The 14405-nt window shown below is 49.7% G+C and overlaps 1 protein-coding gene across 1 annotated transcript; it reads left to right on the top strand.

The window, feature by feature from the left end:
* The first annotated feature begins 114 nt into the window (after nt 1–114).
* On the top strand, nt 115–13958 carry LOC150044992 (calcium release-activated calcium channel protein 1). The gene is made up of 2 exons (XM_090319997.1): nt 115–616; nt 12943–13958. The coding sequence occupies exons 1-2, from the start codon at nt 320–322 to the stop codon at nt 13540–13542; spliced, it is 897 nt and encodes a 298-aa protein (XP_090176123.1). The 5' UTR covers nt 115–319; the 3' UTR covers nt 13543–13958.
* The last annotated feature ends 447 nt before the right edge of the window (nt 13959–14405 follow it).

Genomic DNA, 14405 nt, shown 5'->3' with positions numbered 1-14405 from the left:
TCACGCACAGGCGCCGCCCACCGGGCTCTGGGCGGGCTTTCTCGGTGGGCGTGGCACATGTAAATAAACCAGGGGCGGTGGCCAATCACGTCGCGCGCTGAGGGTCCGGGTTCGGGACGGGACGCCTGTCGGAGCGCCGGCTCCGGTCGCTGTCGCCCGGTCTCGGAGCGGAGCGTCGCGGCGGGCCTGCTAGCTGGCGTCCGCTCCCCCTTCTCCGGGTTCAGGGCGGCCGGCCGGGTGAGGCCCGGCCCGCGTCGGAGCGGGGGGGGGGCAGGCGGAGGCGCGGCGGGACCCGGGCCGCTCCTTCGCAGTGTGCTCCATGCATCCGGAGCCCGCCCCGCCCCCGAGCTCCAGCCACCCCGAGCTTCCCCTCAGCGGCGGCAACTCCACTAGCGGCAGCCGTCGAAGCCGGCGCCGCAGCGGGGACGGGGAGCTCCCGGGGGCCCCGCCGCCGCCCGCCGTCAGCTACCCGGACTGGATCGGCCAGAGTTACTCGGAGGTGATGAGTCTCAACGAGCACTCGATGCAGGCGTTGTCCTGGCGCAAGCTCTACCTGAGCCGGGCCAAGCTCAAAGCCTCCAGCCGGACCTCGGCTCTGCTCTCCGGCTTCGCCATGGTGAGCCTGGGCCGCCCTACCCCCCACCCCCACTGCCCCCCGGCCGCCGCTCCGACGGGGCCCCCTGTGGAGCGGGCTGGGCGGGCCAGGGGAAGGGGAAACCCTGAGGAGAAGGCGCGGTCGTGTGCGGACGCTGGAGGGAGAGGGGTGGTCGACAAGGGACAGTCGTTGGGAAGTGATGGGCGGATGAGAAGACATGCCCCGGGGTCCAGGTGCCTTCAGAGAGGCACATCGGCGCAGAACCGGCCGGGAATCGGGGTGGACACAAGGAATGATGCGTTCCAAAAGTTAAATCTGTAAGAATACAGTTTGGCCTGTGTTCAGGGGGATGGGAGGGCACTTTAAGAGTGGCCCATTTGGGGACAGGTGTCAGATGAAGACTTGCCGGCGCCCTCGCATCTGAGATCAGAAACTATTACTAGCATCTAGTAGAGGGAATTTCCCGATACCTTTTTTTTCCACCTCATTTCCCCTGAGCTTCAGCCTGGGGTGGGGAGGTGGGTGACAATTACTCTCCACCCTCACTTTCTTCTCCAAAAACCTGCTATTGAGTCACTGCCTGTGGGGGAGGAGGGTGGGAGTTTTCCCCTTGAACGGGCTCTTGCGATTAGAGGGTAGCCTATTTTCTTCCTGTCTCTTGTCCCCACCCCCACCTCCACCCCCGAAGTCTCAATGGCCGGACCTGAGAAGCCTCAGAGGGTTGGAGCTTCAGAGGCTGCAGGTTGGGATCCAGAAGTGGGGCTGGGCATTCCTTTGGCCTGAAATCTTGGCGTTTCTCTGGGGCAGGATACTGCATAACAAGTCCATTATCATCACGCTGGGTGACCTCAGCCTGCCAGAATAGGGTCTGCCCTCCACAGCACTCCTCCCTCCTACTTTGTGGGAGCTAAATCCTTGGCCTTGGCGAAGGGAGTGGCTGCACCCTTAGTGTTTTCTTGGGAAGGGAGTGTATGAGTCCCTCCCTGTGTTCTGCAAACAAGTGGACCAGTGTAGTGGAGCTTGAATATTTTAGAGCCCTTGAGTGCACTGGGCCATTATAGACAGGCCAGGAGATTGAGCATGAGGAAGCAAATCTCCTCTCTCTGTCACTTGGAACCTGTGTGACCTCGGGCCAGTCACTGTCTTTTTCTAGACATTGATTTTTGGAAATGGTAAATGAAAACTGTTCTTCAGAAGTTTCTCTGGAGTACCTGTACACAGCCCTAAATTTAAAACCCCAGTATTGCAAAAAAAAAAAAAGAAAAAATTGTATGACTCCTCTTTAGAGGAGGTTATCAGAGAGAATGAAAGTAAAAGAGTGGCTTTGTGCCTGAGGAGTCTCCGGGAGGAGTTGACATTTATAAAGTACTTTATAGGCTTCCTTGCTCCTCAGCAGTCCTTTAGTTTTGACCAAGAGGCTTTCCCAAAGCCACACACCTAGTCTAGTGGACTAGGTCTTGAACCCAGGTATGCTGGCATCCAGAATTTAGGCAGTTGTGCCAGTATCCAGACATGAACAGTTAGGAGCGATCTAGAAAAAGTGTCTTTGAATTAAAAAGAAAAAAAGGTGTATAGCTTGTGAGGAGTGACCTGTAGGTTTCAGATAATGGGATGCCTAATTGCTTTTTCTGGGGGGGGGGTCATAAATTATACTTCCCCTTTCTACCCCAGGAGAAGTGAGCTGCAGAGATACTTGCCTTGGCCTTGTCTCTTCATGTCCCCTTCTTCTTGAAAACAGTGGAGGAAGTTGATAGGCTTGGGGCAACCAGTAACATTGGTGAGCTTTGGCTTCCCCACACTAATCTCTTCCGGACCTTCTTTTCCTTAGTCTGGGTGGAGGTTTCCCCAGTTCTGCTGATGCCACCCCTAAGTTCTACAGGCAAGAAAGGAGGAGCCTTGGGATAGCCTGCATTCCAAGGTCATAAGAAGGTAATTAATTATCCCTTGGCAAGGGAATTGGAATTCTCTTGAGAGAGATTTGTGTATAGTGTAGGTAGTCTGACCAGGCCCCACACTTACTAGGTCACCCAGCCTTTCAGTGAGCCTCAGAGAGGAAGGGGTGCTAGGCAGCCCAACACTAGGGTAACAGTGATAAGTTTCCTGGATTACTCTCCCTTGGCCTATGAGTCAACACAACAGGCTTCCTGCCCCCAGAGGGCTTCCTTCCTTGAGACTTGGAAAACCAAACTAGATGGCATGACTGGTCTTTGATCTCCAGTGGGTAGCACAGTTGCCTAAGATGCCAAATTCACCTACACAGCTAGTGAAGTTGAGGGGAGAGGCTTCCAAAAAGCCTGGTGGAGACTGAGTCGTTTGGCCACTTGGTGGTAGAAAGGGCTGGCCAGGAGAGGACCTGAAACAAGAAGCTTTAGCTGTCGGAAGCCAGTTTGCTCCTGTGTACAAAAGCCATCCTACTCCCCTTCACCAATTGCATAAGTTGTTTCTTTTTCTTGGTAATCAAAAAAACTCTTAGGTTTTTTAATAAAGTCAGACTGGCCCTGGAAACCGTTGGGGAATTTCAGGATCTGATGATTTAGATGTTGGCTAGATCCTCTTACTCTGCAGAAGTGGCTTCTACCCCTGAGAACATTTCTACAAACACCTGCCCTTGGCAGACTCCAATACAAAATGAGGGATGCTTATGATCTCCATCCTCTGGTGCCCAGGAGCCCCATTGCGGACCTTGTCTTGGGCCATCAGTGCCTCAAGTTACCACTTAGCCTGGGCCTGACCCTGTCCCTGTCCCCTGCAGGAGCTGTGAGCACACAGGATCCTGCCTGCTGGGGAGGGCAGGGCAGGCTGTAACGTTAGCCTAAGCAGATGATAATTGGGAAGGTCAGCCTGTTGCTGTAAACAAAATGCTTTCCACGACCTGGGATCAATTATTTTTGGATTACCTGCCTCCTCAAGTTCTCTTTTTGTTCCAGGTTCCAGAGCAGGTTCAGAAGTTGGCTGGGATTTATATAAAAATGATTTGGAGGGAAGCACTCAAGTCATAAGACGTTATTGAGCCTCTGTGACACATCTGGAGTTTAGAGGGCCTCAAGATGAGCAAGAAGCCACTCTGTGTTCAGTACTCTGTGTTCAGTATTCATCCTCAACAGCGCTGGGTTCTTCCACTATAACAAGTGTTTGCATATACTCTTTTTTTTTTTTTCCCTAGTCCTGAGGCTTGAACTCTGGGTCAGGGCCGTCTCTGAGCTCCTTTTGCTCAAGGTTAGCACTCTTACCACTTGAGCCACAGTAACACTTCTGGCTTTTTCAGTGATTTTAATTGGAGATAAGAATCTCACAGGGGCCGGGAGTTTGGCCTAGTGGTAGAGTGCTTGCCTAGCATGCATGAAGACCCGGGTTCGATTCCTCGGTACCACATACATAGAAAAAAGCCGGAAGTGGTGCTGAGGCTCAAGTGGTAGAGCTCTAGCCTTGAGAAAGTCCAAGGACAGTGCTCAGGCCCTGAGCTCAAGCCCAGGACTGGCAAAAAAAAAAACAAAACAAAAAAAAGAATCTCACAGACTTTCCTGCCCAGTCTGGCTTTGAACTGTAATCTTTTTGTGTGTGTGTGTGTGTGTATGTGGTTGTGGAGGTAGATCTCAGGGCATGGGTTCTCTGTCACTGAGATTTTTTTGCTTAAAACTAGTTATCTACCACTTGGAGCCACAGCTCAACTACCCTACCTTTTTTTTTTTGTCAGTCCTAGGGACTGAACTCAGGACCTGAGCACTGTCCTTAGGCTTTCCTCAAGGCTAGTGCTCTACCACTTGAGCCACAGTTCTGAGGAATCGAACCAGGGTCTTTCGTGCATGCTAGGCAAGCACTGTACCACTAGGCCAAACTCCCGGCTTCCCCCCTCTCCTATTATTCTTTTTCTTACCCTTTTCCCCTATTTTATTTATTTATTTATTTATGTATTTTTCTTGTGTTTGTATGTATACCAAGCTGGCCTGGAATTCCCAATTCTTCTGCTTCTATTGGAGTGCTGGGATTATAGGCAGGAGCCACTGCCACCTATTAGGGTTAGCAGAGTTAAGAGCAAAATTATTCCAGAAGAGCCTTGGGGAGGGTGGGGTTAGGGCTTAGACAAGAGCTTTGATTCAGGTTAGAGGAGATAGCAGGAGCTATTACCAAGATGAGTCTTGGGGAACGGCTGGAGGTTGGTGGAGGGAGGATTGTGCCACATATAGAAGGCTGTTGAAGAAGTTTGAGCCTTGCACTGGTGGCTCACCCCTGTAATACTTGCTTAGGAGGCTGAGATCCGAGGATCATCATCTGATCCTGGACTCTTTATCTCCAGTTAACCACAAGAAAACTAGACCTGTGGCCCAAAGTGGTAGAACACTAGGCCTGAATAAAAAAGCTCAGAGACTATGCCCATTCTGTAAGTTCAAACCCCACCACCAACCAAAAAACTAGTTTGATTCCTGTGTAGGCAATAAGAGGCATCAGAGGTTATAGATAAGAATCCTATAATAGGGGCTGGGAGTTTGGCCAAGTGGTTAAAGTGCTTGCCTAGCATGCATGAAGACCCGGGTTCGATTCCTTGGTACCACACACATAGAAAAAAGCCGGAAGTGGTGCTGAGTCTCAAGTAGTAGAGCTCTAGCCTTGAGAAAATCCAAGGACAGTGCTCAGGCCCTGAGCTAAAGCCCAGGACTGGCAAAAAAAAAAAAAAAAAGAATCCTATAATAGAAAAGATGGAAGTAATTGCTGTTTACAGAACACCTATTGTGCCAGACTTGAGACTGAAACTTTTCGTTCTTATTTAATCCTCACAACAGTTCTTAAAAATACATGTTCAAGATGTGAAAACGAGACCTCTTAGTGGCCCATCCCATCAGCTAGTAGGATGCAAGATCTGATCTCTCTTATTTAGACTTTTTTTTTTTTTTTTTTGCCAGTCCTAGGGCTTGAACTCAGGGCCTGAGCACTGTCCCAGCTTTCTCCAGGCTAGCAATCTACCACTTGAACCAGAGCACCATTTCTGGCTTTTTCTACCTATGAGGTACCCAGGAATCAAACCCGGGTCTTTGTACATGCTAGGCAAGCACTCTACCACCACTAGGCCAAACTTCAGCCCTTTGGAACCTTTTATAACCCTCCCTATCTCCTAGCTTGTTGGTAACTGGGCCTCTAAGGTCTTCTAGATGCTGAATGTTCCAAGAAGAGGGTACTGCCAGCCCAGCAAAGGCTTTTTGTGAAACTTTACAGACCTATGGCCTGTTTCAGGAATTCTCTGAGAGCAGTGAGGTTGCTGGGTCTCTGGCTGTCCAAGGAGAAAGTGTTTAAGTATGTTTTGCTGAGTTGGCATGATGGTGATGGATGTTGGGTTGAGGTAAGGGGTAAGGTTCTTTTGGAAGAAGGAAACTGGACATAAAGTTTAAGTCTAAGCAGCTGACCGACAGGGCTCCTAAGAGTCATATATTTATGTATTTATTTAAATTTTTTTTTGTCAGTCGGGCTTGAGCTCTTCAACTCAAGGCTCAAGGCTACCGCCCTTCCCTTTGAGCCACAGGGCCATTTCCGTTTTTCTAGTGGTTAATTGGAGATAAGAATCTCAAGGTCTTTAGCACCTGGGCTGGCTTTGATCCTCAAATCTTAGCCTACTAAGTAGCTAGGATTACAGGAGTGAGCCACCAGCACCTGGTCCTTTTTTTTTTAATTCAAATTCTTCATGGCCTGGTTGCTATTCCTGAGCTTCTTTTACTCAAAGCTCTTTTGCTTTACCACTTGAGCCATAGCTCCATCCAGCTTTTTTGATAGTTGTTGGACATCCGAGTCTCATGGACTTTTCTGCCTAGGCTGGGTTTAAACCATGATCCTTAAGAGCTCAGCCTCTTGAGTAGATAGGATCACAGGAATGAGCAACTGATGCCTGGCAAAACTAGCATTTTTCAGGCCAGGAGCGTAGCCTAGTGGTAGAGTGCTCACCTAGCATGCATGTAAGCCATGGGTTCAATTCCTCAGTACCACATGTACAGAAAAAGCTGGAAGTGGCGCTGTGGCTCAGGTGGCAGAGCACTAGCCTTGAGCAAAATGTGACTAAGGACAGCGCCCAGGCTCTAAGTTCAAGCCCCAGGACTCGGGAGAAAAAAAAAAAAAAGCATTTTTCAAGATGAAATGGGAATGGAGGCTAGGAGTATAACTTAGTGGTAGAGCATTTGCCTAGCATGCTTTAATCCCTGGGATCCAACCCAGGGCTGGGGGTGGAGGAGAAAGAATGGAATGAACTAGAGTACTAGCATGCCCTGTTTCTTGCAAGAATAGACTATTGGCAGGCTTCAAGGATTAGGGGTGTTGGGTGGAACTTTGGTTTATTATAAAAGTGTGCATAGGTCTATTTATAGAAACATTTGGAAAACCGGACTCTTGTGGTCAGGAGATTTTGTAATCACTGGACTAGGACTCAGATCTCTATTTATTTTGGTCATGGGACTTGAACTCTGGGCCTGGGCAGTGTCCCTGAGCTCTTCAGCTCAAGGCTACTGCCCTACCCCTGGAGTCACAGCACTGCTTCCTGTTCGAAGATAAGAGTCTCAGGTTCTTTAGTGCCCAAACTGGCTTTGAACCTTGATCCTCAGATCTCAGCTTCCTGAGTAGTTTGGATTACAGGCATGAGCCACCGTGCCTGGCTTCAGATCTCTCTTAATAGACATTTTCCTTTTGAGGTCAAGCAGGCAGCACGCAGGCCTACACGTCTCTGGGTGACCCTGTGTGACCACATACTGTGGCTTCCGAACTCAGCCTTCCTAAGACATAAAACAAAGCAGACCTGAACTGGGGTATAGAAGGTGTCTTTTACTGTGGCCAGAGGAGGGGCTGCCTCAGAAAGGCCTGAACTTCAAATCCAGGTGCCTAGCAGCCTGCTGTCAAACCCACAGGAGGGAGAGAAAAGGGCTGGTTTACAAGTGGGGTGAGCCAGCACCTGAGCAAGTCCACTAAGCCTTGCCCTCTGCCTGATCAGTGCTTAAAGGTATGGCATGTCCTGTGTTGCCTGCATGATTTGTGCATTCGTGTGAAGCTGAGCTTGGTGGTCTCTGGGTCTATCTCTTTTAGGCCATGGGTGGCCAGGTTCATGGAGGTTCACGGCTTGGCTGGCTGGCTGGCTGGCTGGCTGGCTGGCTGAGAGCTGTTTATTTTGAGTTAACAGGCCCTGCTCTTGGGCTATATTTACCTTGTGAATCTGCTGCGTGCAATCTGATCTGATCTGATCTCTCTGAGGCTCTGAGAGTCAGCTGCCAGATTCCTCAAGGCCCCCTTAAATGATATCTTCCCACCCTGGGAGACATTTCTCAGTGGGGAAACTTTCTGGAGAAAAGCAGAACATTTTGGGCTTTTTTTTTTTTTTTTTTTAATCAGGGTTGGTGAATTATTCTAATTGTCCCTTTCCCCTTGGACTCATTTCTTTTCTTTTCTTTTTCTTGGGGGAGGGGGGTCATGGGATTTGAACTTGGCCAGGGCGCTGTCCCTGAGCTCTTCAGCTCAAGACTACCACCCCACCCTTGAGCCAAGCCCCACTTCCTGTTTTGTAGAGGTTAACAGGAGATAAGAGTCTCAGGTCTTTTTGTGCCCTGGCTTGCTTTGAACCTTGATCCTCAGATCTCAGCCTTCTGAGTAGCAAGGATTACAAGCGTGAGCCACTGTGCCCAGCTGGACTCATTTCTTAATGCAGCTTCTTGGCATTGAACTTGGCCCCAGATGGGGTAGTGGTGTATACAGTCATCCTGTTGGCTGGAGTTCCAGGAATTATCGGGGCCTGGGAGGGTGATGGGGTTTCTTCTGGAACAGGGCCATAGGCCCCTTCCTCTTCCTTAGAGGACTCAGCCTCTCCCATTTCTAGGCCTGAGTGAGCGGGAGGATTGGGTAGTTTTGTCATCCTAGGGCATGCTGAGTGCCAGCATCCTGAGGGTGTGACCCCCATCCCGCAGAGGGTGCAGGGTACATGTTCTCTTTGTATGGGTCAAGTCACCAGTATTGCCTGAGAATGGGGGAGAAAGGGCCCAGAGTAAGGGCAGAACATGGACCTGAGGATTGTGTCTGCCCCAGCCCAGGCTGAGAGTCCAGGAGTTATTGCTCTTCTGCCACTAGCTCTGTGTTTTTCCTTTTAACTAGGATTTATTGAGCTTCTCCTGTGGCTGTCTCTGTGCTAAATATTTACACATCCAAACCTCATTTAACCTCAGCAGCCATGAGAGGGAAGCAGTCTATGACCCCTATTGTATATGGGCTTCTAAGTGGCTGTGAGTTCAAATCCCTCATCCAACTAAGAGATAACTTTTTCAACTGACCTCACCTCTGAGCCTCAGTTTTCTCAAACAGGAAAAAAGGAATTATGGCTTATTTTTGTTTTGTTTAGCAGTGCATGCAAGCACTTTGCCACTAGGCAACATCCCAGCTGGAATAATGATACTACTAAAGTATTATTATTGATCTACTAAAGTATATCATCAAATTTATTAAAGGGAATTATGTTCATTAACTCCTTGTATCTTTGTATCCATAAAAAGCAGGCTCTAGGGCTGGGAATGTGGCTTAGTGGTAGAATGCTTACTTAGCATGCATGAAGCCCTTGGCTTGATTCCTCGGTACCACATAAACAGAAAAGACCAAAAGTGGACTAAAGAAGCTCAGAGACATTACCTAGGCCCTGAGTTCAAGCAGGGGCCCTCCCACTTTGTAAATGCAGACATGGTCGCAAGGTCATCAGCTTTGTGAGCATACATGGTGTGTAATTGGGTGGGGGCTCTCTGGGGCTTATGGGCTTTATAGGAGGCTAAGGGGAGGGGGCCAGGGTACCAGGAGGCACTGGGTCCAGAACAGATTGGGAGTTGCCTACACCCACATTATGGCAATCCCCCACCATTACCAGAAACAACGCAGCACCCAGCTAAGGGCTGGTCCACCTTCACGCCTCAGGACATGTGCAATGCATGGAGAAGGAACCTCTGGATCTCCCAGGCTTGTCCTTTCTCAGGTTTCAGGTTCCAAGCAGCAGCCAAAACAGGAAGAGGAAGTGTAGAAGGGGAGGGGTAGAGAAGGGGGAGGCGCTGCTGGAGTTGCCCTCCCCCAGGCGCTGGCAGGCCTGGGGCAGATTCTTACCCTGCCTGTGGCAGCTGCCATGCTCCCTGGATACCCAACACCCCTCATTCATAGGGACCAAGAATTTTCAGAACTGGCTTCTGGTCACTGTTTTTCTTTTCAAAGTCAAAGTCCCAATGGCATCGCCCCAAATTTACATGAGCTTGAACTGTTTTGTAAACTCCTGGATAAAAAGTACCTATCCAGTTGGCACAACACAAGTGGCCCCTAAGCTGAGATCTGAGGATCACAGTTCAAAGCCAGCCTGGACACTAATGTCCCTGCGACTTTTTTTTTTTTTTTTGACCAATCCTGGGGCTTGAACTTAGGGTGAGCACTGTCCTTGGGCTTTTCTCAAGGCTAGCACTCTGCCACTTGAGCCACAGCACCACTTCCAGCTTTTTTTTTTCTTTCTGTGTATGTGGTACCAAGGAATCAAACCCGGGTCTTGGTGCATGCTAGGCAAGCACTCTTATCACTAGGCCAAACTCCTGGCCCTCCCTTTCTTTTCTTTTTTTTTGGGGGGGGGGGTCATTGGTCTTAGGGCTTGAACTCTGGGCCTGGGCACTGTCCCTGAGCTCTTCAGCTCAAGATTACCACCCTGTCCCTTGAGCCACCGTGCTACTTCCAGTTTTCCATTGATTAATTGGAGATGAGTTTCACTTTCTTTAGTGCCCAGGCTGGCTTTGAGCCTCCATCCTGATCCTCAGATCTCAGCCTCCTGAGTAGCTAGGATTATAGGCTTTTGCTAGGAGGCCTGGCTCATGAGACTCTTATCTCCAATTAACCACCAGAAAAATGGAAGTGGCCCTGTGATTCAAAGTAGTAGAGTGCTAGCCTTGAGCAAAAGAGCTCAGGGACGGTGCTCAGGCTTTGAGCTCCATGACCAACAAAGGGGGAAAGAAAAAGTCTGTGAATCCCATTGAAATAGTCTATGAACGTATAAACATGCCTTTTTGACAGGGCAGCACCCACTCTTCCCTATAGTGTTGAAGGTCAATCTTCATCTTGCCTCTCCCATCATTTCCAGAGACGAGAGGGACTGGGTTGAGACCCAGGGGGGAGGCAGGGAGCAATTCCAGTTCCAAAGCCACCTTAGGGAGGGCCACACCTGACCCCCTCCAGTAGGAGGGTAAGAAATGTGAGGATTTCAGAGACCTGGGTTCTAATCTGAGCAGTAATATTAAAGCTCACTTTGATATTCTGTGCCAAGCACCATTTCGCACAGATTAACTCACTCCTTAACAGCCCCTGGAGGCATGTGGCATTCCTCACTTCTGTTTTACATGTGTGGAATCTGTAAGGCCAAAAACTTGAAGGAAACTTGTCTGGAATATGAAGTCTGATAAAGAGCTGAGGAGTCGGAGCTTTGGTAGCGCAAGAAAGAAGGAAGAGAGGGCTGGGAGTTTGGCCTAGTGGTTAAAGTGTTTGCCTAGCATGCATGAAGACCCGGGTTCAATTCCTTGGTACCACATATATAGAAAAAGCCTGAAGTGGTGCTGAGGCTCAAGTGGTAGAGCTCTAGCCTTGAGAAAATCCAAGGACAGTGCTCAGGCCCTGAGCTCAAGCCCAGGACTGGCAAAAAAAAAAAAAAAAAAAAAGGAAGAGAGAGAGAGACAGCTGACTCCCTTTTCACTAGGGGTGAGCAGGGCTCGTGGAGGCCTGCAGGAATTCCCGCAATGGCAAAAATTTCCGCATCGCATTCCCCTTTCTGAACCTACTACCAGACAGAACAAGTCCATTATAGAGTGACTGGCCAAGCCAGGTGCTGGTGGCTCACACCTGTAATCCTAACTACTCAGGAGGCTAAGATCTGAGAATCATGGTTCAAAGCCAGCCCAGGCACCAAAGTCCATAAAAGAAAAGTCACAATCCATTGAAAGTGGTGGCATACACCTGCAATCCCAGTACTTGGTAGAGGGAGGCAAGCGTTTAAGGCCAGTGTGCCTACACAGCAAGACTGTCTTCAAGAAAGGAATCACTGTTGCTGATGGTGTCATATTCCTTGGCACCTGCTGCCCTTGACCCGCTCACAGGGGCAGACCTGGCAGCATGCCCACTACCCGCTTCTCATGGCCCAGATCTGATGAACTGGCATCTTTGCATGTGGGTCATTTGCAAGGTCTAGGTGAGAAGAGTGGGTAGCAGATACAAAGCATGCCCCTGGTAACCCCACGGCTCCAGGAACTAGGGAGCAGCTGGCAGTCCAGCCAAGAGACAGGCACTGGGTTGAGTCCCTCTCTTCTGGGAAGTATGGCAAGGTTCCTTGTCAGTGTGTACACTGCGTTCTCAGAATGGTCCAAGTGTGGCGCAGGAGAGCCTTCGCCTTCACCCTCCAGACCCTCCCCCTTCCACCGGAGACCATGAATGAGGGGCCTGGCTTGGGTGCCAGAGGTAATTGGAGTTTTCGGTTTGTTTTTGTCATTTCTTCCATTTACCATCTACTTACTTGAGACTAACAAATATGTCACATTATAATATTGTAAGCCTATCTCAAACTTCATGGAACTTCCTTTTTAGTAAAAAGTAAAAACCAAAAAAAACCATAGATAGATAGATTTAGTGAGCCACCATTACTCAGCTGGTTGCGTTTTTGTTGTTGTTTTCTTTTGTTTTTACAATTTGGAGGATTGAAGCAAGCACTCTACCTCTGAGCTACACTCAGACATCCTTAATGTTTTTTTAATAAAAATATATACATTAATAATTTTCAAAACATGCATAATATAAAAACTTGAGCTGAGAGCCAGTAGCTCACACCTGCAATCCTAGCTACTCAGGAGGCTGAGCTCTGAGGATCAAGGTTTAAAGCCAGCCTGGGCACAAAAAGTCTAGGAGACTCTTATCTCCAATTAACCAGTAGAAAACCAGAAGTGGCCCTGTGGTTTAAGGGGTAGGGCAGTAACTTTGAGCTGAAGATCTCAAGGACAGCGCCTAGGCCCAGAGCTCAAGCCCTACAACCAACAACAATAAAAGGGATAGCTGTTTGGCTTCCGTGTTAGCACGTTCCCATTTGGGAGGTATTCACCAGGACCTCTCATTGGTTGACATGCTCTTAGGAACTGATGTGATAGCCCTATTTTCTGGAAAGATGAGGATCAAAGACAAGCTTTTCCTTTGACCACATAGCTAGGCAGCTCCACCAGTGCTGTCTGCCATTTCTCCACCTCAAGCAGTTGGGCTTTATTATTCTTTCCCACAGGATCCCAGAGCCTGATGGGAGGAGAGGCGGGATTTGGCTGTGTCACTCATTCTCTGCCCTTCTCTCCCAGGTGGCGATGGTGGAGGTGCAGCTGGACGCAGACCATGACTACCCACCCGGCCTGCTCATCGTCTTCAGCGCCTGCACCACGGTGCTGGTGGCTGTGCACCTGTTTGCACTGATGATCAGTACGTGCATCCTGCCCAACATTGAGGCGGTGAGCAACGTGCACAACCTCAACTCAGTCAAGGAGTCGCCCCACGAGCGCATGCACCGCCACATCGAGCTGGCTTGGGCCTTCTCCACTGTTATCGGGACTCTGCTCTTCCTGGCCGAGGTCGTCTTGCTCTGCTGGGTCAAGTTCTTACCCCTCAAGAAGCAGCCAGGCCAGCCAAGCCCCACCAGCAAGCCCTCAGCCAACCCGGGCAACAATAACAGCAGCGATGGCATCACGCCAGGCCAGGCAGCTGCCATCGCCTCCACTGCTATCATGGTGCCCTGCGGCCTGGTCTTTATCGTCTTTGCCGTCCACTTCTACCGGTCACTGGTCAGTCATAAGACGGACCGACAGTTCCAGGAGCTCAATGAGCTGGCCGAGTTTGCCCGGTTGCAGGACCAGTTGGACCACAGAGGGGACCACCCCCTGACACCTGGGAGCCACTACGCCTAAGCCCTCACTACGGAGCCCTCAGAGCTTTGGCCTTATTCCCTTCCCCATGACCTTGTCCTTCCAGCCCAGAGGACAGCCTGTGCAAGGGGGCTGGGCTTTACCTGGGCAGAGCTGAGGGAAGAAGCTTTGTTAAAAAAAAAGAAGCGGTTGCACTTTGAGACTTTTCCATCAAGAAAATAAGCAATCCCTGTTCTTCCAGCTGTGGGTCCCCTTCTTGGAGGGGGGTGGGGACCAGAGTGAGAACAGATGCTCTCTTTGTCCCTATCCAACCCCTGTGCCAGTGACACCCAGATGCTTCCTGTTTCTTCTGTCCCCACTGCCCTCCCCATTCAATGGTCTAGAGTGCCTGTATATGTGTATGTATGCGTGTATGTGTGTGTGTTTGAACACAAGAATATACTCACAAGGGACCCACCTCCTTGTGTCTGTCTGGATTCTGTGCTGGCCCCAGTATGATTTCTCCTGGTACCCACATAGGTGGACATAGAAGCAGGCTCATGCCTGTGTTCCTAGCCACTCAGGAGGCTGAGAGCTGAGGATCATAGTTTGAAGCCTGGGCAGGAAAATCAGTGAGACTCTTTCTCTGATTAATCACAGAAAAAGCTACAAGTACTGCGGCTCAAGTGATAGAGTGCTAGTCTTGAGCCAAAGAAGCCCAGGGATCACACCCCTGCCAAGAATTCAAGCCCCAGGACTGGCAAAGAAAAAAAGGTGTATAGCTCAGTGGAAGAGCACCTGAATAGCATGTGCAAAAAAATTTTAGACCAGGAGTTTGTCCTAGTGGTAGAGTGTTTGCCTGGCATGCATGAAGACCCAGGTTCGATTCCTCGGTACCACATATGTAGAAAAAACCTGGAAGTGGT

This window comes from Megascapheus bottae, chromosome 28 (genome assembly GCF_031878675.1).
Source record: "Megascapheus bottae isolate mThoBot1 chromosome 28, mThoBot2.hap1, whole genome shotgun sequence".
Taxonomy (NCBI): domain Eukaryota; kingdom Metazoa; phylum Chordata; class Mammalia; order Rodentia; family Geomyidae; genus Megascapheus; species Megascapheus bottae.
Note: the sequence above shows the minus strand (reverse complement) of the source record. Positions and strands in the feature narration are given on the sequence as shown.

Bases quoted from the DNA above. Each gene is read 5' to 3' on its own strand.
- LOC150044992 (XM_090319997.1), top strand. From the start codon at position 320: ATGCATCCGGAGCCCGCCCCGCCCCCGAGCTCCAGCCACCCCGAGCTT. The intron at 617-12,942 runs GTGAGCCTGGGC...CTTCTCTCCCAG, and splicing joins TGCTCTCCGGCTTCGCCATG to GTGGCGATGGTGGAGGTGCA.